The sequence below is a fragment of the Salvelinus alpinus genome, chromosome 11 (assembly GCF_045679555.1).
Source record: "Salvelinus alpinus chromosome 11, SLU_Salpinus.1, whole genome shotgun sequence".
NCBI lineage: Eukaryota > Metazoa > Chordata > Actinopteri > Salmoniformes > Salmonidae > Salvelinus > Salvelinus alpinus.
The window spans coordinates 64,003,865-64,026,474 of NC_092096.1; the positions used below are offsets into that span (position 1 = coordinate 64,003,865).

The 22,610-nt window shown below is 46.9% G+C and overlaps 2 protein-coding genes across 11 annotated transcripts in view; both read left to right on the forward strand.

Annotated features, from left to right (window-relative positions):
• The window catches only part of LOC139534649 (TBC1 domain family member 14-like), a 65,175-nt gene extending 47,633 nt beyond the window's left edge, over positions 1–17,542 (forward strand). For 8 of the 10 annotated variants that reach the window (XM_071333949.1, XM_071333947.1, XM_071333951.1 and 5 more), the window contains 5 exons: positions 3,401–3,472; positions 9,498–9,626; positions 12,854–12,963; positions 13,667–13,925; positions 14,170–17,542. In XM_071333949.1, the coding sequence (XP_071190050.1) occupies positions 3,401–3,472; positions 9,498–9,626; positions 12,854–12,963; positions 13,667–13,925; positions 14,170–14,226 (627 nt within the window). In that variant the 3' untranslated portion in view covers positions 14,227–17,542. Of the gene's footprint in view, positions 1–3,400; positions 3,473–9,497; positions 9,627–12,853; positions 12,964–13,666; positions 13,926–14,169 lie in introns of those variants that run through there. The other 2 variants (XM_071333948.1, XM_071333952.1) reach the window with 2 other exon arrangements.
• A 343-nt stretch (positions 17,543–17,885) lies between these two features.
• LOC139534655 (C-C motif chemokine 3-like) lies at positions 17,886–20,842 on the forward strand. The gene is made up of 3 exons (XM_071333969.1): positions 17,886–18,041; positions 18,982–19,093; positions 19,203–20,842. Exons 1-3 carry the CDS (start codon positions 17,972–17,974, stop codon positions 19,294–19,296), a joined length of 276 nt encoding a protein of 91 aa, XP_071190070.1. The 5' UTR covers positions 17,886–17,971; the 3' UTR covers positions 19,297–20,842.
• The last annotated feature ends 1,768 nt before the right edge of the window (positions 20,843–22,610 follow it).

Here is a 22,610-nt window from a genome sequence, read left to right on the forward strand (position 1 = left end):
AGAAGGGTTTTCTAATGATCAATTAGCCTTTTAAAATGATCAACTTGGATTAGCAAACACAGCGTGCCGTTGGAACACAGGAGTGATGGTTGCTGATAATGGGCCTCTGTACGCCTATGTAAACTCAGCAAAAAAAGAAACGTCCTCTCACTGTCAGCTGTGTTTATTTTCAGCAAACTTGTGTAAATATTTGTATGAACATAAGATTCAACAACTGAGACATAAACTGAACATGTTCCACAGACATGTGACTAACAGAAATGGAATAATGTGTCCCTAAACAAAGGGGGGGGGGGGGAGTCAAAATAAAAAGTAACAGTCAGTATCTGGTGTGGCCACCAGCTGCATTAAGTACTGCAGTGCATCTCTTCCTCATGGACTGCACCAGATTTGCCAGTTCTTGCTGTGAGATGTTACCCCACTCTTCCACCAAGACCCCTGCAAGTTCTCTGACATTTCAGGGGGGAATGGCTCTAGCCCTCACCCTCCGATCCAACAGATCCCAGACGTACTCAATGGGATTGTGATCCGGGTTCTTCACTGGCCATGGCAGAACACTGACATCCCTGTCTTGCAGGAAATCACGCACAGAACGAGCATTATGGCTGGTGGCATTGTCATGCTGAAGGGTCATGTCAGGATGAGCCTGCAGGAAGGGTACCACATGATGGAGGAGGATGTCTTCCCTGTAACGCACAGCGTTGAGATTACCTGCAATGACAACAAGCTCAGTCCGATGATGCTGTGACACACCACCCCAGACCATGACGGACCCTCCACCTCCAAATTGATCCCGCTCCAGAGTACAGGCCTCAGTGTAACGCTCATTTCTTTGACAATAAACGCGAATCCGACCATCACCCCTGGTGAGACAAATCTCGACTCATCAGTGAAGAGCACTTTTTGCCAGTCCTGTCTGGTCCAGCAACGGTGGGTTTGTGCCCATGGGCAACGTCGTTGCCGGTGATGTCTGGTGAGGACCTGCCTTACAACAGGACTACAAGCCCTCAGTCCAGCCTCTCTCAGCCTATTGCGGACAGTCTGAGCACTGATGGAGGGATGTGCGTTCCTGGTGTAACTCGGGCAGTTGTTGTTGCCATCCTGTACCTGTCCCGCAGGTGTTCGGATGTACCGATCCTGTGCAGGTGTTAGACGTGGTCTGCCATTGCGAGGACGATCAGCTGTCCGTCCTGTCTCCCTGTAGCGCTGTCTTAGGCGGCTCACAGTATGTACAGTGCAGTTTATTGCCCTGGCCACATCTGCAGTTGTCATGCCTCAGGCACGTTCACGCAGATGAGCAGGGACCCTGGGCATCTTTCTTTTGGTGTTTTTCAGAGTCAATAGAAAGGCCTCTTTAGTGTCCTAAGTTTTCATAACTGTGACCTTAATTGCCTACCATCTGTAAGCTGTTAGTCTCTTAACGACCGTTCCACAGGTGCATGTTCATTAATTGTTTATGGCTCATTGAACAAGCATGGGAAACAGTGTTTAAACCCTTTTCAAGGAAGATCTGAAGTTATTTAGATTTTTACGAATTACAGTTGAAGTCGGAAGTTTACATACACCTTAGCCAAATACATTTAATCTCAGTTTTTCACAATTCCTGACATTTAAACCTAATATAAATCTGTCTTAGGTCAGTTAGGATCACCACTTTATTTTAAGAATGTGAAATGTCAGAATAATGGTAGAGAGAATTATTTATTTCAGCTTTTATTTATTTCATCACATTCCCAGTGGGTCAGAAGTTTACATACACTCAATTAGTATTTGGTAGCATTGCCTTTAAATTGTTTAACTTGGGTCAAACGTTACGGGTAGCCTTCCACAAGCTTCCCACAATAGGTTGGGTGAATTTTGGCCCATTCCTCCTGACAGAGCTGGTGTAACTGAGTCAGGTTTGTAGGCCTCCTTATTCGCTCATGCTTTTTCAGTTCTGCCCACAAATTTTCTATAGGATTGAGGTCAGGGATTTGTGATGGCCACTCCAATACCTTGACTTTGTTGTCCTTAAGCCATTTTGCCACAACTTTGGAAGTATGCTTGGGGTCATTGTCCATTTGGAAGACCCATTTGTGACCAAGCTTTAATTTCCTGACTGATGTCTTGAGCTGTTGCTTCAATATATCCACATAAATGTCCTCCCTCATGATGCCATCTATTTTGTGAAGTGCACCAGTCCCTCCTGCAGCAAAGCACCCCACAACATGATGCTGCCACCCCTGTGCTTCACGGTTGGGATGGTGTTCTTTGGCTTGCAAGCCTCCCCCTTTTTTCCTCCAAACATAACGATGGTCATTATGGCCAAACAGTTCTATTTTTGTTTCATCAGACCAGAGGACATTTCTCCAAAAAGTAGGCTCTTTGTCTCCATGTGCAGTTGCAAACCGTAGTCTGGCTTTTTTATGGCGGTTTTGGAGCAGTGGCTTCTTCCTTGCTGAGCGGCCTTTCAGGTTATGTCGATATAGGACTCATTTTACTGTGGATATAGATACATTTGTACCTGTTTCCTCCAGCATCTTCACAAGGTCCTTTGCTGTTGTTCTGGGATTGATTTGCACTTTTCGCACCAAGGTACGTTCATCTCTAGGAGACAGAATGTGTCTCTTTCCTGAGCTGTATGACGGTGTGGTCCGATGGTGTTTATACTTGCTTACTATTGTTTGTACAGATGAACGTGGTACCTTCAGGCATTTGGAAATTGCTCCCAAGGATGAACCAGACTTGTGGAGGTCTTCAATTTTTTGGCTGATTTCTTTTGATTTTCCCATGATGTCAAGCAAAGAGGCACTGAGTTTGAAGGTAGGCCTTGAAATACATCCACAGGTACACCTCCAATTGACTCAAATTATGTCAATTAGCCTATCAGAAGCTTCTAAAGCCATGACATCATTTTCTGGAATTTTTCAAGCTGTTTGAAGGCACAGTCAACTTAGTGTATGTAAACTTCTGACCCACTGGAATTGTGATACAGTGAATAAAAAGTGAAATAATCTGTCTGTAAACAATTGTTGGAAAAATTACTTGTGTCATGCACCAAGTAGATGTCCTAACCGACTTGCCAAAACTATAGTTTGTTAACAAGAAATTTGTGGAGTGGTTGAAAAACAAGTTTTAATGACTCCACCCTAAGTGTATGTAAACTTCCGACTTCAACTGTATCTTTAAAAGACAGGGTCCTGAAAAAGGGACGTTTTTATATATCCACTTGTCGTTTCCTACTTGCACTGACTTTGCTGATAGCTACTTAGAGGGAACATGTACTTTCTATGACTGATATGTTGTCTCACCTAGCTGTCTTAAGATGCACCAACTGTAAGTGGCTCTGGATAAGAGTGTCTGCTAAATGACTAAAATGTATGTGTTTGTATTAGTTAAAATATCACCTGTGTTTCGACAGGGAGGTCCGTACTACGACGTGCTGCACAGCATTCTAGGAGCGTACACCTGCTATAGGCCAGACGTGGGCTACGTAAGTAGTAGTAGTAGTAGTAGCACACACACACACACACACACGTTCCAGCTTCATTAGTAGTAGTAGTAGTAGCACACACACACACACACACACACGTTCCAGCTTCATTAGTAGTAGTAGTAGTAGCACACACACACACACACACACGTTCCAGCTTCATTAGTAGTAGTAGTAGTAGCACACACACACACACAGACACGTACGTTCCGGCTTCATTTCATAAGCTCACACACTTGATGAGTTCCTCGTCGGCCTTCGTGTGTATCAGTGGTAATGGCCCTGAATAGTGATATATATTGGTGCTTTTCTTTGGAAGCACAAGGGTCCTTAAGGCCAAATTATGACCGTTTTATCAGAAACCATTGCTTCTCTCTGTCCTATGGTGGAAGGTGATAGAAACACATTGGACCTTGGGCTATAAACGGACTGGCTCGGAGTCCTACGTTAGCCTACGTGTGAGTTTCAAATGGTGCCCCATTCCCTAGACAGTGCACTACTTTCAACTAGAGCCATATCGCTACTGGTCAAAGTAGTGCACTATCTAGGGAATAGAATGCAATTTGGGACACTGCTCTATGTAAACAGCCAGTATGTGTAGTGTGGGAGAGGCGAGCACCAGGCCTCCATGGAGAGACGGGCGGCAGGCCACCGTGGGGAGGGAGAGACGGGCGGCAGGCCTCCAGGGAGGGGGAGAGAGATGAGTGGCAGGCCTCCATTACTCCATCAGGATGACTCATACCTCTGATACATTTGATCACCCCACCTGGCACTTTCGCTTCGTGTGTGGGTGTTTGTGTGTGGGTGTTTGTGTGTTTGTGTGTTTGTGGGTGGGTGTTTATGTGCTTACATCTGTGTATTCCAATGCAGCACTGACGTAACCGGTTTTCTCTTTGGATTCCATCCGTCATCAATAAGTCCTCATTCTCTCTGAACCTTGAACACAGTAGAACTACTCCATTACTGAGATCCACTTTGGCTGGTTTTGATGTCTGATGAAATGAGTTTCCAGTATGTGGTGTCAGTGTGCTCTGCTGGAGATACACTGTGGCTTTTACACCTCCACCTCACCACAGCCATGCTGAGAAACAGCTCACTGTGTGTTTATAGAGAAATGTCTCCACTTCCTGGACTAACCTTATGTCAATATGACTGTCTCCAAGGAATATCCTGAAAGATGGAGAATTTAAGTTAAAGGTAGACTCTGTGAAATGATGTTTCGGCAGGAAGCACCAAAGATATTGGGATGAGCGCGATGCATGACTTTGCTCTCTAACAGTCACACAGAGTATTCTAACGTGTGCACAGGTGTGCGTCACCCTGCTACAACGTGGTAGCTACCCGACCAAAACAGCTGAGAAGTTTAGCCTCGTGCTTCAAAGCTCTTTAGTAGTTGTGGAAATTGACCCAATACTGCTGTTTACTTTGCATCTACATCATCTCGCGGAGTCTACCTTTAAGTGTTATTATTGGAAACGTTTTTCCCCCTTCACATTAGTACTAGTCCTTGTAACACCAGCCGGTAACATCAGCCGGTAACACCAGCCGTAACCAGTAAATGCCCCCAACACCACCCCACTACTAATAATAAACCTCACTCTCCTCCCTCTGTGTTCACAGTACTGACATGCAGTTGATCAACATGTCTAGGGTACCGTAGCAGGGGTCAACGTGTCTAGGGTACCGTAGCAGGGGTCAACGTGGCTAGGGTACCGTAGCAGGAATCAACGTGGCTAGGGTACCGTAGCAGGAGTCAACGTGGCTAGGGTACCGTAGCAGGAGTCAACGTGGCTAGGGTACCGTAGGAGTCAACGTGTCTAGGGTACCGTAGCAGGGGTCAACGTGGCTAGGGTACCGTAGCAGGAGTCAACGTGGCTAGGGTACCGTAGCAGGAGTCAACGTGGCTAGGGTACCGTAGCAGGGGTCAACGTGGCTAGGGTACCGTAGCAGGGGTCAACGTGGCTAGGGTACCGTAGCAGGGGTCAACGTGGCTAGGGTACCGTAGCAGGGGTCAACGTGGCTAGGGTACCGTAGCAGGGGTCAACGTGTCTAGGGTACCGTAGGAGTCAACGTGTCTAGGGTACCGTAGGAGTCAACGTGTCTAGGGTACCGTAGGAGTCAACGTGTCTAGGGTACCGTAGCAGGGGTCAACGTGTCTAGGGTACCGTAGGAGTCAACGTGTCTAGGGTACCGTAGGAGTCAACGTGTCTAGGGTACCGTAGGAGTCAACGTGTCTAGGGTACCGTAGGAGTCAACGTGTCTAGGGTACCGTAGCAGGGGTCAACGTGGCTAGGATACCGTAGCAGGGGTCAACGGGGCTAGGGTACCGTAGGAGTCAACGTGTCTAGGGTACCGTAGCAGGGGTCAACATGTCTAGGGTACCGTAGCAGGGGTCAACGGGGCTAGGGTACCGTAGGAGTCAACGTGTCTAGGGTACCGTAGCAGGGGTCAACGTGGCTAGGGTACCGTAGCAGGGGTCAACGTGGCTAGGGTACCGTAGCAGGGGTCAACGTGGCTAGGGTACCGTAGCAGGGGTCAACGTGGCTAGGGTACCGTAGCAGGGGTCAACGTGTCTAGGGTACCGTAGGAGTCAACGTGTCTAGGGTACCGTAGGAGTCAACGTGTCTAGGGTACCGTAGGAGTCAACGTGTCTAGGGTACCGTAGCAGGGGTCAACGCGGCTAGGGTACCGTAGCAGGGGTCAACGTGGCTAGGGTACCGTAGCAGGAGTCAACGTGTCTAGGGTACCGTAGCAGGGGTCAACGCGGCTAGGGTACCGTAGCAGGGGTCAACGTGGCTAGGGTACCGTAGCAGGGGTCAACGTGGCTAGGGTACCGTAGCAGGGGTCAACATGTCTAGGGTACCGTAGCAGGGGTCAACGTGTCTAGGGTACCGTAGCAGGGGTCAACGTGGCTAGGGTACCGTAGCAGGGGTCAACGTGGCTAGGGTACCGTAGCAGGGGTCAACGTGGCTAGGGTACCGTAGAAGGGGTCAACGTGGCTAGGGTACCGTAGAAGGGGTCAACGTGTCTAGGGTACCGTAGCAGGGGTCAACGTGGCTAGGGTACCGTAGCAGGGGTCAACATGTCTAGGGTACCGTAGCAGGGGTCAACGTGTCTAGGGTACCGTAGCAGGGGTCAACGTGGCTAGGGTACCGTAGCAGGGGTCAACGTGGCTAGGGTACCGTAGCAGGGGTCAACGTGGCTAGGGTACCGTAGAAGGGGTCAACGTGGCTAGGGTACCGTAGAAGGGGTCAACGTGTCTAGGGTACCGTAGCAGGGGTCAACGTGTCTAGGGTACCGTAGCAGGGGTCAACGTGGCTAGGGTACCGTAGCAGGGGTCAACGTGGCTAGGGTACCGTAGCAGGGGTCAACGTGTCTAGGGTACCGTAGCAGGGGTCAACGTGTCTAGGGTACCGTAGCAGGGGTCAACGTGGCTAGGGTACCGTAGCAGGGGTCAACGTGGCTAGGGTACCGTAGCAGGGGTCAACGTGTCTAGGGTACCGTAGCAGGGGTCAACGTGTCTAGGGTACCGTAGCAGGGGTCAACGTGGCTAGGGTAGCGTAGCAGGGGTCAACGTGTCTAGGGTACCGTAGCGGGAGTCAACGTGGCTAGGGTACCGTAGCGGGAGTCAACGTGTCTAGGGTACCGTAGCGGGGGTCAACGTGTCTAGGGTACCGTAGCGGGGGTCAACGTGTCTAGGGTACCGTAGCAGGAGTCAACGTGTCTAGGGTACCGTAGCAGGGGTCAACGTGTCTAGGGTACCGTAGCAGGGGTCAACGTGTCTAGGGTACCGTAGCAGGGGTCAACGTGTCTAGGGTACCGTAGCAGGGGTCAACGTGTCTAGGGTACCGTAGCAGGGGTCAACGTGGCTAGGGTACCGTAGCAGGGGTCAACGTGGCTAGGGTACCGTAGCAGGGGTCAACGTGGCTAGGGTACCGTAGCAGGGGTCAACGTGGCTAGGGTACCGTAGCAGGGGTCAACGTGTCTAGGGTACCGTAGCAGGGGTCAACGTGGCTAGGGTACCGTAGCAGGAGTCAACGTGGCTAGGGTACCGTAGCAGGAGTCAACGTGGCTAGGGTACCGTAGCAGGAGTCAACGTGGCTAGGGTACCGTAGCAGGAGTCAACGTGGCTAGGGTACCGTAGCAGGAGTCAACGTGTCTAGGGTACCGTAGCAGGGGTCAACGTGTCTAGGGTACCGTAGCAGGGGTCAACGTGTCTAGGGTACCGTAGCAGGGGTCAACGTGTCTAGGGTACCGTAGCAGGGGTCAACGTGTCTAGGGTACCGTAGCAGGGGTCAACGTGGCTAGGGTACCGTAGCAGGGGTCAACGTGGCTAGGGTACCGTAGCAGGGGTCAACGTGGCTAGGGTAGCGTAGCAGGGGTCAACGTGTCTAGGGTACCGTAGCAGGGGTCAACGCGGCTAGGGTACCGTAGCAGGGGTCAACGCGGCTAGGGTACCGTAGCAGGGGTCAACGCGGCTAGGGTACCGTAGCAGGGGTCAACGCGGCTAGGGTACCGTAGCAGGAGTCAACGCGGCTAGGGTACCGTAGCAGGAGTCAACGGGGCTAGGGTACCGTAGCAGGGGTCAACGGGGCTAGGGTACCGTAGCAGGGGTCAACGTGTCTAGGGTACCGTAGCAGGGGTCAACGCGGCTAGGGTACCGTAGCAGGGGTCAACGCGGCTAGGGTAGCGTAGCAGGGGTCAACGTGTCTAGGGTACCGTAGCAGGGGTCAACGTGTCTAGGGTACCGTAGCAGGCGTCAACGTGGCTAGGGTACCGTAGCAGGGGTCAACGCGGCTAGGGTAGCGTAGCAGGGGTCAACGCGGCTAGGGTACCGTAGCAGGGGTCAACGCGTCTAGGGTACCGTAGCAGGGGTCAACGCGTCTAGGGTACCGTAGCAGGGGTCAACGCGGCTAGGGTACCGTAGCAGGGGTCAACGCGTCTAGGGTACCGTAGCAGGGGTCAACGTGGCTAGGGTACCGTAGCAGGGGTCAACGTGGCTAGGGTACCGTAGCAGGGGTCAACGTGGCTAGGGTACCGTAGCAGGGGTCAACGCGGCTAGGGTACCGTAGCAGGGGTCAACGCGGCTAGGGTACCGTAGCAGGGGTCAACGCGGCTAGGGTACCGTAGCAGGGGTCAACGCGGCTAGGGTACCGTAACAGGGGTCAACGCGGCTAGGGTACCGTAGCAGGGGTCAACGCGGCTAGGGTACCGTAGCAGGGGTCAACGCGGCTAGGGTACCGTAGCAGGGGTCAACGCGGCTAGGGTACCGTAGCAGGGGTCAACGCGGCTAGGGTACGGTAGCAGGGGTCAACGTGGCTAGGGTACCGTAGCAGGGGTCAACGTGGCTAGGGTACCGTAGCAGGGGTCAACGTGTCTAGGGTACCGTAGCAGGGGTCAACGCGGCTAGGGTACCGTAGCAGGGGTCAACGCGGCTAGGGTACCGTAGCAGGGGTCAACGCGGCTAGGGTACCGTAGCAGGGGTCAACGCGGCTAGGGTAGCGTAGCAGGGGTCAACGCGGCTAGGGTAGCGTAGCAGGGGTCAACGCGTCTAGGGTACCGTAGCAGGGGTCAACGTGGCTAGGGTAGCGTAGCAGGGGTCAACGTGGCTAGGGTACCGTAGCAGGGGTCAACGTGTCTAGGGTACCGTAGCAGGGGTCAACGTGTCTAGGGTACCGTAGCAGGGGTCAACGTGTCTAGGGTACCGTAGCAGGCGTCAACGTGGCTAGGGTACCGTAGCAGGGGTCAACGCGGCTAGGGTAGCGTAGCAGGGGTCAACGCGGCTAGGGTACCGTAGCAGGGGTCAACGCGTCTAGGGTACCGTAGCAGGGGTCAACGTGTCTAGGGTACCGTAGCAGGGGTCAACGTGTCTAGGGTAGCGTAGCAGGGGTCAACGCGGCTAGGGTAGCGTAGCAGGGGTCAACGCGGCTAGGGTACCGTAGCAGGGGTCAACGTGGCTAGGGTACCGTAGGGTAGAAGGTAACATCACTACTTTCATAGGTAACATCAGTCCCGGTGTGTTCAGGTTCAGGGTATGTCGTTCATCGCGGCGGTGCTGATCCTCAACCTGGACACGGCAGACGCCTTCATAGCTTTCGCCAACCTCCTGAACAAGCCCTGTCAGATGGCCTTCTTCAGAGTGGACCACAGCCTTGTGAGTACAGTGCAGACAGACACACACACGCACAGACACAGACAGACAGTTTGTTTTGTGTTTGTGCTGGGTTGGATTAAAAGCCTGCACACCGTGTTAGCAGGGATTTGAACAATACACCACTGCACTCATAGCACTTAGAACCCTGTTCACAACTGTAACCATGTGTTACTATGTTGCTACAACATCTGGCTGATAGTATCATAGTGGTGTCAGGGAGATGTGGGCGGTGTGGTCTATATATCTGACTGATAGTGGTGTCAGGGAAGTGTGGTCTATATATCTGACTGATAGTGGTGTCAGGGCAGTGTGGTCTATATATCTGACTGATAGTGGTGTCAGGGTAGTGTGGTCTATATATCTGACTGATAGTGGTGTCAGGGCAGTGTGGTCTATATATCTGACTGATAGTGGTGTCAGGGTAGTGTGGTCTATATATCTGACTGATAGTGGTGTCAGGGCAGTGTGGTCTATATATCTGACTGATAGTGGTGTCAGGGAAGTGTGGTCTATATATCTGACTGATAGTGGTGTCAGGGCAGTGTGGTCTATATATCTGGCTGATAGTGGTGTCAGGGCAGTGTGGTCTATATATCTGACTGATAGTGTGGTCTATATATCTGACTGATAGTGTGGTCTATATATCTGACTGATAGTGGTGTCAGGGCAGTGTGGTCTATATATCTGACTGATAGTGGTGTCAGGGCAGTGTGGTCTATATATCTGACTGATAGTGGTGTCAGGGCAATGTGGTCTATATATCTGACTGATAGTGGTGTCAGGGCAGTGTGGTCTATATATCTGACTGATAGTGGTGTCAGGGCAGTGTGGTCTATATATCTAACTGATAGTGTGGTCTATATATCTGACTGATAGTGGTGTCAGGGCAGTGTGGTCTATATATCTGGCTGATAGTGGTGTCAGGGCAGTGTGGTCTATATATCTAACTGATAGTGTGGTCTATATATCTGACTGATAGTGGTGTCAGGGCAGTGTGGTCTATATATCTGACTGATAGTGGTGTCAGGGCAGTGTGGTCTATATACAGTGGGGAGAACAAGTATTTGATACACTGCCGATTTTGCAGGTTTTCCTACTTACAAAGCATGTAGAGGTCTGTAATTTTTATCATAGGTACACTTCAACTGTGAGAGACGGAATTTAAAACAAAAATCCAGAAAATCACATTGTATGATTTTTAAGTAATTAATTTGCATTTTATTGCATGACATAAGTATTTGATCACCTACCAACCAGTAAGAATTCCGGCTCTCACAGACCTGTTAGTTTTTCTTTAAGAAGCCCTCCTGTTCTCCACTCATTACCTGTATTAACTGCACCTGTTTGAACTCGTTACCTGTATAAAAGACACCTGTCCACACACTCAATCAAACAGACTCCAACCTCTCCACAATGGCCAAGACCAGAGAGCTGTGTAAGGACATCAGGGATAAATTGTAGACCTGTACAAGGCTGGGATGGGCTACAGGACAATAGCCAAGCAGCTTGGTGAGAAGGCAACAACTGTTGGCACAATTATTAGAAAATGGAAGAAGTTCAAGATGACGGTCAATCACCCTCGGTCTGGGGCTCCATGCAAGATATCATCTCGTGGGGCATCAATGATCATGAGGAATGTGAGGGATCAGCCCAGAACTACACGGAAGGACCTGGTCAATGACCTGAAGAGAGCTGGGACCACAGTCTCAAAGAAAACCATTAGTAACACACTACGCCGTCATGGATTAAAATCCTGCAGCGCACGCAAGGTCCCCCTGCTCAAGCCAGCGCATGTCCAGGCCCGTCTGAAGTTTGCCAATGACCATCTGGATGATCCAGAGGAGGAATGGGAGAAGGTCATGTGGTCGGATGAGACAAAAATAGAGCTTTTTGCTCTAAACTCCACTCGCCGTGTTTGGAGGAATAGAAGGATGAGTACAACCCCAAGAACACCATCCCAACCGTGAAGCATGGAGGTGGAAACATCATTCTTTGGGGATGCTTTTCTGCAAAGGGGACAGGACGACTGCACCATATTGAGGGGAGGATGGATGGGGCCATGTATCGCGAGATCTTGACCAACAACCTCCTTCCCTCAGTAAGAGCATTGAAGATGGGTCGTGGCTGGGTCTTCCAGCATGACAACGACCCGAAACACACAGCCAGGGCAACTAAGGAGTGGCTCCGTAAGAAGCATCTCAAGGTCCTGGAGTGGCCTAGCCAGTCTCCAGACCTGAACCCAATAGAAAATCTTTGGAGGGAGCCGAAAGTCCGTATTGCCCAGCGACAGCCCCGAAACCTGAAGGATCTGGAGAAGGTCTGTATGGAGGAGTGGGCCAAAATCCCTGCTGCAGTGTGTGCAAACCTGGTCAAGAACTACAGGAAACGTATGATCTCTGTAATTGCAAACTAAGGTTTCTGTACCAAATATTCAGTTCTGCTTTTCTGATGTATCAAATACTTATGTCATGCAATAAAATGCAAATTAATTACTTAAAAATCATACAATGCGATTTTCTGGATTTTTGTTTTAGATTCCTTCTCTCACAGTTGAAGTGTACCTATGATAAAAATTACAGACCTCTACATGCTTTGTAAGTAGGAAAACCTGCAAAATTGTCAGTGTATCAAATACTTGTTCTCCCCACTGTATCTGACTGATAGTGGTGTCAGGGCAGTGTGGTCTATATATCTGACTGATAGTGGTGTCAGGGCAGTGTGGTCTATATATCTGACTGATAGTGGTGTCAGGGCGGTGTGGTCTATATATCTGACTGATAGTGGTGTCAGGGCAGTGTGGTCTATATATCTGACTGATAGTGGTGTCAGGGCGATGTGGTCTATATATCTGACTGATAGTGGTGTCAGGGTAGTGTGGTCTATATATCTGACTGATAGTGGTGTCAGGGAAGTGTGGTCTATATATCTGACTGATAGTGGTGTCAGGGAAGTGTGGTCTATATATCTGACTGATAGTGGTGTCAGGGAAGTGTGGTCTATATATCTGACTGATAGTGGTGTCAGGGTAGTGTGGTCTATATATCTGACTGATAGTGGTGTCAGGGTAGTGTGGTCTATATATCTGACTGATAGTGGTGTCAGGGCGGTGTGGTCTATATATCTGACTGATAGTGGTGTCAGGGCAGTGTGGTCTATATATCTGACTGATAGTGGTGTCAGGGCGATGTGGTCTATGTATCTGACTCCGTTGTTTCTTCTCTCCTCAGATGTTGACCTACTTTGCGGCTTTTGAAGTGTTCTTTGATGAAAACCTACCTAAGCTGTTTGCACATTTCAAGGAAAATAACTTGACCCCCGATATTTATTTAATCGACTGGTGAGACTCCCTCTCTTTCTCCCTCTTTCACTCCCTCTCTCAATTGTTTTTCTCAGTTAACTAATGGGTATAGACTGAATTTAAATCAAAGATCTGGTACCAATTACGAACGTGAAAAACGATATGATTACAATATTGACACGTTGTAGGTGCTTTTTTTTCCTGTTGTATTTGTGCTCTTTAGATTGTTGCCGTGTTACTGAGAAGACAGGATGTATAAGTGGGTTGTATAGATGGTCACATCGACCCCCTACTTTCACCACAGCGCAGTGAAGGGCGCCCTGTTTTCACACATCAGTTATTTATACACTGAGGGAGAGATGGAAGTCAAGATAGCAGCCCTGCACATCAGAAATATCATAATCTAGTGACCCATACTAAAGTCTCCCAGGAGAAGACGGTTGCAGTTACTTTGGAAATGTGCTGATTTACAGACATTTTCTGTTCATATGTCTTTGTCCTTAGTCTGTTTCTCAGACCAGGCTCATTGTTAAGTGTTTTGCATATAACTGTGGGCTTATCTGTGTATGCTTGGTGTGTTTGTCTCCATTGACTACGCACGTCCATGAATGTGTGAAAATAACACCAGGCGTCTGTAATCTCTCAAACACTTGGCTCCTTTGTACCTCAATGTTTCAGTATGGAAAGTTGTATCCAAATGAAGATATTTTTTTGTGTCTCCTCTCTCGCTCATTCCCTGTAGGATCTTCACCCTGTACAGTAAGTCACTGCCGTTGGACCTGGCGTGTCGGGTGTGGGATGTGTTCTGTCGTGACGGAGATGAGTTCCTGTTCCGGGTGGCCCTGGGAATCCTGCGCCTGTACGAGGACGTGTTGACCCGCATGGACTTCATCCACAACGCCCAGTTCCTCACCCGCTTACCCGACCACATCCCCCCCGATCAGTTGTTCTCGCACATCCACGCTGTCCACATGACCAGCAAGAACAGGAAATGGGCACAGGTGAGATGACAGACTGGATGTAACCGGTCCCCCCCCGAAGTCAACTGAAATGACCTTTTGGAAAACATACATTTCTTCAGTTCGAGGGACTCAGAGTTGGCATCGTGGTTTTTCACCTGAAGTTACAAGGCTCAAGTGATGGAACTACTAGAATCTTGGCCTGGTCCTTTGTGTACAGTATAACTATATAACTCCAATGATGATCATGCTGTGTTTCATACCATGGTCCCTTGTTTCTCCTCAGGTTCTTCAGGCCTTACAGAAGGAGCAGGAGTGGATCAGTCCAGTCCTAAAGCGCTGAGTACAACGGTCATCCAGGAGCAAAACAACAGACAATAGCTCATTCTCTAACCCAGTACTCTACCTGACCCCGTGAAACACTGGACCCTAGCCCAGGCCAGGCTGTGTGAGGGAGCTGCCCTCGCTGGGACGGAGCTACCCCAGGCTCAGAGCACTCTGGGCTGGGGACAACCAGCCACTGTGGTCCCCCTAGATGTGAGTCATGGAGCAGAGACCCTGGAGGTCTGGAACAGACTGGGGTGAGGGGTGACACGGCCTTATTATACATTATGTGCCCCCTGTCCCAGAATTAAACCAGGCAGAAAGATGTGCTCGAATGTACTGTATTCTGCCACATGTCTATAGCAGGGATACTAGTTACCCAACTGGACCTCCTCTCCTTCTCACTCCTCTTTTTCTCTTTATAACCTTCCCACTATTTTCTCTCTCTTCTACCTCTCTCTTCTACCTCACTCTCTACCTCTCTCTCTACCTCTCTCTCTACCTCTCTCTCTACCTCTCTCTCTACCTCTCTCTCTCTACCTCTCTCTCTACCTCTCTCTCTCTACCTCTCTCTCTACCCCTCTCTCTACCTCTCTCTCTACCTCTCTCTCTACCTCTCTCTCTACCTCTCTCTCTACCTCTCTCTCTACCTCTCTCTCTACCTCTACCTCTCTCTCTACCTCTCTCTCTACCTCTACCTCTCTCTCTACCTCTACCTCTACCTCTCTCTACCTCTACCTCTCTCTCTACCTCTCTCTCTCTCTTTCTACCTCTCTCTCTCTTTCTACCTCTCTCTCTCTTTCTACCTCTCTCTCTACCTCTACTCCAAGCCTCCGTTGTCATTGGTCATTCCTGCAAGTCAGCTGCGATTTTTATCACTAGCCTTTTTTGTTTTGTTTGGACTGATGTGGTTTCGATGTGTTTTTAATTTGTTTGCCGAATCCTAGTTGGTTCCATTTGTGTATTTGTTTCTGTACCATTCAATGAAGGAAAGGCTCCCAAGGAGAACACGTGGGCATTTGTTGATTTGGGGAGAATGGTTCATTGACTTGAAAGGAGGGCGTAGTCAATGAATTTGTATTCTCATGAAGATTCAACTGAAATACAACAGATGTAATTGTTGTGCCGTTAAATGTTCACTTTTTAAACACATGTTTTACTAACCCTCTTCAAAGAGGAAATGAGCTGCGTGAAAAAAGGAATGAAGTGATATTTAATGTCTTATACATCCCCTAAGGTGGTTTAAAGTGGAACAGCTAAGGTAGATTAGGAGAATCAATATACTACAGTAAATCACCTGCCTCTTTTTCCTGTTTTCTGCACTTTTCATTTTTCATGGTAATGAATTTCTGTGCTCTTTGTTTCTAATTTAAGTGTAATCTCTTAGTATGGAGACAATCTCTCTTATTGTTGTTATGTTATAATGAAGAAAAAAAGTTAGGCTAATACAACAAACCTCACTGGTATCGTCCCATTTGATATAATCCACTTCAGTCACCCCCCCCCCCCCCCCCCCCAAACCATATGTTCCGGTTTGATTGAGAAGCTGCTTAGGAGACTCCAGAAAGGAAAACAGATTGTTGATTTTATTGTCCCTTCTATCAATAATGAGGCATTGCTGGTATCCCTGTCACTCAGTAAGTGCTATAACCCAATCAGAAGCTGTCTTACTTCATGGTGATGAGCAAAGTTTAGCTCGGAGGTGTTAAACTCTATTTTTCCCATAAAGCTTTTATTAATGTAGATAAAGGACCTGAGTCATGTTAGCTCGGGTTTTCATGTTTCTGAACACACCAGCCTTGGTTTAGATGTGTGAGATCAATGGGAGGGTGTCGTTCAGAAAGAGGCTTTGGTTTGGTGTTCAGTTCACAGTTTCTACTACTTCTTTCATGTCTGCCGGCCACCATCACCTGCCAAAAAGAGAACTCCTCAGTAGATGATTCTGAATGTGAGGCTCGTATCAAATGTAGGTACCGTACTAAACCCTCCATACTCCAGAGTCACCAAGCATTTAGTGACCCCTTTGGCTGTTTGGCACACATCGAAGTGCATACTGAGAAGTGTGAAGTATTCAGCCAGCCTTAGCAACAGGATGTCAGACAATACCCCTTGTCGTTTCATCTCCTCACCCCCCCTGTGCACGTAGACATTCTGATCACGTTATGAAAACAAGATGCACCCCTTCCCCCTGCTCTGCCTATGTGGTGAATACCACAGTACTGCAATAAAGCATTCTGCACAATCATGTTCCTTTTGTTTCTCACCATCTGCAGTTTCACACCGGTTTTTAGGTTTTTTGTCTTGTTGAGTACGTTCTCTTACTATATTGGTGTCCCTCACATCTGATTGAGGACCCTTGTGTGTGTGTGTGTGTGTGTGTTGTGTGTGATTTGAAGTGACATTTCTAAAGGACAAAAAGACATCCCCTGTTATTGACTGTGTGAATGTTATAGGGTTGAGACGTGTGTCCGAGTTGGCCTGACCCAGCCACAATAATCAATCAGTAAGAACTACAGGAAGTAGACTCACCCCTTAATCACAGAAGTGCGCCCTGGGAAGTATAAATTACTGTATGTCATTGGTCTCCTGTTGTAGATCCATTAAATAAAGAAATCAAAGACCTCACCATTAAATGTAATAATGAAGGCCATGTGATATGTAATCTTTCCACGTTATCGTATTTTCCTTTAAGCTTTGTTTCGTATTGTCAGTTTGATTGTCTCTATATGTGACATTTCCAAGTAACCCTTTTTGGTTGTAGAGAACTGGAGTGGCACATGGGTCAAAACTGGAAATGGATCTCACTTGAAGTGTACACTGAGTATACCAAACATTAGGAGCACCTTCCTAATATTGAATTGCACCCCTTTTGACCTCGGAACAGCCTCAATTCGTCGGGGTGTCGAAAGCGTGATGCAGGCCCATATTGACTACAGTGCTTCCCACAGTTTTTTTTCAAGTTGTCTGGATGTCCTTTGGGTGGTGGAACATTCTTGATACACACGGGAAACTGTTGAGGGTGATAAACCCAGCAGCGTTGCAGTTCTTGCCACAAAGCGGTGCGCCTGGCACCTACTACCAGACCCCTTCAAGGGCACTTCAATATGTTGTCTTGCCCATTCACCCTCTGAATGGCACACATACACAATCCATGTCTCAAGGCTTAAAAATCCTTCATCTACACTGATTGAAGTGGATTTAACAAGTGACATCAATAATGGATAATAGCTTTCACCTGGTCAGTCTCATGGAAGGAGCAGGTGTTCTTAATGTTTAGTATACTCAGTGTATAGCTACTGTTTTATTAAATAAAGATGTGTACATATACAACTTAATGAACAGTGTGAATGCGTCTATCTGGTCAAAGTCACAATTGTTTTTCCATAGTTGCTGAACAAATAATTTCCAGGAAACTGCTTTATAGCCCAAGAAGAGGGAGTAGGGGGTCAATAACGTCAGACTTTGTTTCACACTGATACTTAGTTTTTAGGCAAAGCGTGCTACAAAGACCTGTGCACGCCACGTGCATTTCCTGTGAACACACTGCTATTGCTGTTTTTTTTTATTCTTCTTCTCTACTTTTGAGATGATGTGGAAACTTTTGTCACCTACACAGTCTGCCCCCCCCTCCTCCCCACCAAAACCACACACCTCCCTCCCCTCTTCAGATCATAAAGGACAAAACACTGTCCTGAGTTTAGAACCCTTTACAGTTGCTGAGGTGTTAACACTGTTGGTCATCCTCTGCTCATCATCAACCAATCATGCGGTCTGCTCTGATCCTTCTTCTGTGTGTCCTGGGAGCATCCCTGTGGTCCGCCGCATTGGCCAACAGTAAGTTATCCCTGCTTTGGAATCGATTCTTAACTACTATCAATCCTTCTCTTCAGAAAATTGTCTTAATATTGAGTGTTACGTTTACGTTTGAGTCATTTGGCAGACGCTCTTATCCAGAGTGACTTACATGAGTAATTAGGGTTAAGGATGTATGGAAGAGATATGGGGCTGTACTTATTAAGTGCTGATCTAGGATCAGTTCCCCCCTTGTTTATGCAATCTTATTCATAGTGATCTAAAAGGCCAAACTGCTCCTAGATCAGCACTCCTACTCTGAATTGTTGCATTATGAACTCAAATGAAAGATTCCATGTTTAAGTTCTGACTTTTAGACGGGTTGGTTGTTTAGCAACAGAACCGACATGTGCACAACAATGGGTTTAAACAGCTGGGGTTGGCTCAGGTTGTTGACAACATGTAAACCATATTTCGTCTCCAATATTTATTAGAAACACATTTGCGCTTTATTTTAAAAATACATAGTTACACTTTTTGGTCAGCTAGCTAGCTAGACGATTTTTGCCATATTAGCAAAGACGTGACATAAGTCAAGAACAATATATTAAGGTTAACTGAAACAAGCCATTTACTAATCCTCACATGTCATTGTTGCCATCTGATCACCAGAATCCTAACACACAGCCTTTGGCCCCTCTGAAGTGCGGGCATCGTTTTCGTGACGTTGTCAGCTAACCCGTTTATAGCACAGGAGGCTGCTGAGGGAAGGACGGCTCATAACAAAGACTGGAACGGAGCAGATGGAATGGTATCAAACACCTGGAAACCATGGAAACCATGTGTTTGATGTACTGTATTAGATACCATTCCCCTGATTCCGGTCCAGCCATTACAACGAGTCCGTCCTCCCCAATGAAGGTGCCACCAACCTCCTGTGGTCTATAGTATGAGAACAATTACAGTTTGTCTCTTTATGCAGATGGAAATGTTCCTGAAGAATGCTGTTTCACGTATTACTCAAGAAAAATCCCCAGAAAATCTATCAGGGATTATGAAATGACAAGATCTGACTGCTCTAAGAAGGGAGTCATGTACGTATAGTGTCAAACACACAAATGCATACACACACCACATACACATACACACACGCACGCACTACACACAGGGATGTTTACTCGGATATTGTCTCCTCTCTTCCAGCTTGGTCACAAAAAAGAACTTCCGCTTCTGTGCCAATCCAGATGAACCTTCGATTGAGAAGATCATGAAGTCCATCGATGAGAGTCAATTCTAGTCACCACTTCCCAGGAAGAAGGCTGAAGTCTAAACATGTCAACTCCATCCCCTACTTCCTTTTCAGCTCTGCGTAAAATAACTGTTTTACATGTAGTGACAAAGTGTCAATTGATATGCTAGCAATCATGATAATTTAGTATATGTGTATCAGATGTAATGATCATGTTATGAACATGAAATGCATTTTATCACTCCACAAAACAGTTTACCAAGGGAAACTTCCAAAAGGACTAATTTGAGTCAGAAAGCAGTTGGCGCACTCCACAAAAAAGGCAGAGAGGAATTTCTTATTTGGATGAGTACAGTTGACTGACGTTTCAATGTCAAGCTGACGTTTTCCTCAGAGTGACCTGACAATTTCACGTATCTCCTATTTATAGCCTACTGAGACACATCAATGTAAAAATAAGGTCAAAATCAAGGTAAATGGCAAATAGTAGCACTCAATAATAATAAGAAGAAGAATACAAATCTGGTTTCTTGTTGTTGACCAATAGGTCATATATAACAATCAATGATCTACCTTGGGGGTATTTGAGTGTCTGTGAAAAGGGTGTCACTGAGACCCCAAAAATCAAGGCAACTACATTAGAAAAACCCAAACCTTGAGTCATGTTATTTTAATTTTTACATTGTGTCTCAGTAGGTGACTAGGCTATAAATAGCAGTTAAGTGCAATGGTCAGGTCACTCTGAGGACGACGTCAACTTGACGTCGAAACGTCAGTCACCTGTACTCATCCTGAACAACAGATTAAAGTGAGCAAATAATAAATTAATCTCTGCCTTTTTTTGTTGAGTTCTCTGTCAGGTTTTGGCCAGGACTGTTCAGGTTTTGGTCACTAGATGTCCCCATTGCACCTTTTTTGTACCTTTTGTTTTTTCCTTGCTCTAATTATTGTTTGCACCTGTGTGTCGTTCCCTTGTTAGTATTTAAACCCTGTGTGTTCCTCAGTTCTTTGCTCAGTGTTTGTATGTTAGCACCCAGACCCAGCCTTGTTGTGAACATATATTTCTCTTATTGGATTTTCCAGAGGTTCTCTGGTTGAGTAGTCTTTTGAGGTTTGTTTTTCCCTGCTGTTTTTACCACTTTGTGGAGTTTCTTTGTATTTTGGAGGATATCCATTTTGTGCCTCTTGGCTTTATTTTTGGACGTGGTGGATTTATATTCTTTGCCTGAAGATCTTGTCCTTTTATTAAACCACCATCTCTAGTACTGCTGAGTCTGCCTCATCTTCTGGGTTCTGCCGACTTTTAGTGACTGTTTCTCTCACCGGGTCCTGACATTCTCCAAATGTTTTCTGCCTCAAATGAGTCCTTTTGGAAGTTTTTCTTGGTAAGACTTTTTGTTGGAATTTCGTCATTGTCAAGCATCCCTTCTCCCTTTGTGTGTTTGCTGTAGTGCGGACACCTTCCTGATCTCTTATCTATACTTCCCTTTTTTAGAAGCTGTCATTTCCTTCTCTCACAAACATTTATCATGTATGAACAATACTGCATGTACTGGCTGTCTTTTGTCTGGAACAATAAAATATTCCACTTTTACAGGCTTGTTTTTGATACAGTCTGCTATGTTCAATTTGACGGACACAGTTATATTAGTTCTCTTTTTCTTGTTTATATCCACCATAGTATGTCATCTGATGTGTCTATGAAATCCTGCCGTGTTTAGTTAGGTCATACTACACATATAAAGACAATAAACCCACAATAGGCTTATTAGCTGGTTTGTGTTCTCAAGAACTCAAATAGACCTTCGATCATTTGTTTAATTTTAGCTTAAATGTCAATCAGTGAGATTAAAAGATGAGGCTATATTTACTGGTTACAGTGGCCCTCAGCCTGCAACAGCTTTACCATCTAAGTCTTCCTGATCTATTCTGTAAATTGTATTGAGGCCCCCCAAAATTGCTTGGGGGGCCAAGTAAAACCACCGCAGGCTGGGAAACACTGACATACACAAAAAAGACAATTTCATTTTTTTAAATTAATTTAGAAAGTTTTCGATACTTTGTCTTTCACTTTGAAAATTTGGAGCAGGTTGTGTAGATCTGTAGGAAAACAATCTAATGTCACATGGATTTTATTTTAAGGCAGAAAAATGTGACAACTGCAAGAGGCCTGTAGACTTTCACTAGGCTCTGACTGGCTGGCTGACTGACTCACTGTACATAGCCCTACACGTACTTAGTACGACACACTGTTGTAGGATCATCATTGAAACATTAGAGGGTGTCAGGTTTAGATGAACACTACTACAGACCTCTGACTCACTTCACTTTAGTGGTTGTATGAGCTGATCCGCCCATTAAACACCACACACATCTTCAGACACAACTATTTACCATCTGTCTCTCAGGAGAAGATCACTCACTATAAGGATCCAGACAAGCAACAGTTATCCATAAAGCTGTAGTCAGAGAGACTGTGTAGTCAGAGAGACTGTGTAGTCAGAGAGACTGTGTAGTCAGAGAGACTGTGGATGATGGATTGTGTCGTGGTCACCGGGGTTCTCCTTGTGATTCTACTGTTCCATCCTCCAGCAGCTCAGAGTAAGTTTACCATCTATGTTTAGTAAGTTTACCATCTAGGTTTAGTAGGTGTCGTGTCTCTTCATACCATTTCACATGTGGACAAGTGCTCTCGTTTCCTGGCCTGTGGAGTTTAAATTAGCCCTTTCAACATGGAGGACAAGTCCTCCCGTTATTTGGAACTGAGTTTACTTTTCATCACGGAGGATTTTATTCAAGAGTGGAAAAGGGGTTGGTTCATCATTTCCAACCAATGTCTATTCACTTGGGCGTGGCTACTGACTTAGTTAAACTTTACATGGAAGGCCAATTCTCTAATTTTAAAGGTTAACATCACATTACATCATTACACAAATAATTTCATCTTTACCGATTCATTTTATACAATAATTAGATGCAAGCCTCTGTCATGACGTTGCCTGTTTGGGTACATCAAGCCCCATCCCCCTCTCCCTGCCACTCCCTGCCTCCCCCTTTCCTCCTTCAACCCATGCTGTGGTCACAGAGAGACGTCGTAAATTCCTGAGAATCTCCTCATGGCCAAACAGTATTAGAGAGAGGGTAAACTTTCAGGACAAAGGGATTTCTTCCACCTCACAGAACTTGAGGTACGAACAGATTTCATGTTCCGGAAAAAGTATAAAAGATCGGTGAAGATTCCAGCTATTAACTGGTCCGTTTGTCACAACTTGGGAAACTCATGGGAGACTGTGTGGCTACATTACTATACCGCTGTTTATATAATAACCTCAGATATGAGGTTTACATCTAATTGTTGTATA

Bases quoted from the DNA above. Each gene is read 5' to 3' on its own strand.
- LOC139534655 (XM_071333969.1), top strand. From the start codon at position 17,972: ATGCGGTCTGCTCTGATCCTTCTTCTGTGTGTCCTGGGAGCATCCCTG. The intron at 18,042-18,981 runs GTAAGTTATCCC...CTCTTTATGCAG, and splicing joins GTCCGCCGCATTGGCCAACA to ATGGAAATGTTCCTGAAGAA. The intron at 19,094-19,202 runs GTACGTATAGTG...CCTCTCTTCCAG, and splicing joins TGCTCTAAGAAGGGAGTCAT to CTTGGTCACAAAAAAGAACT.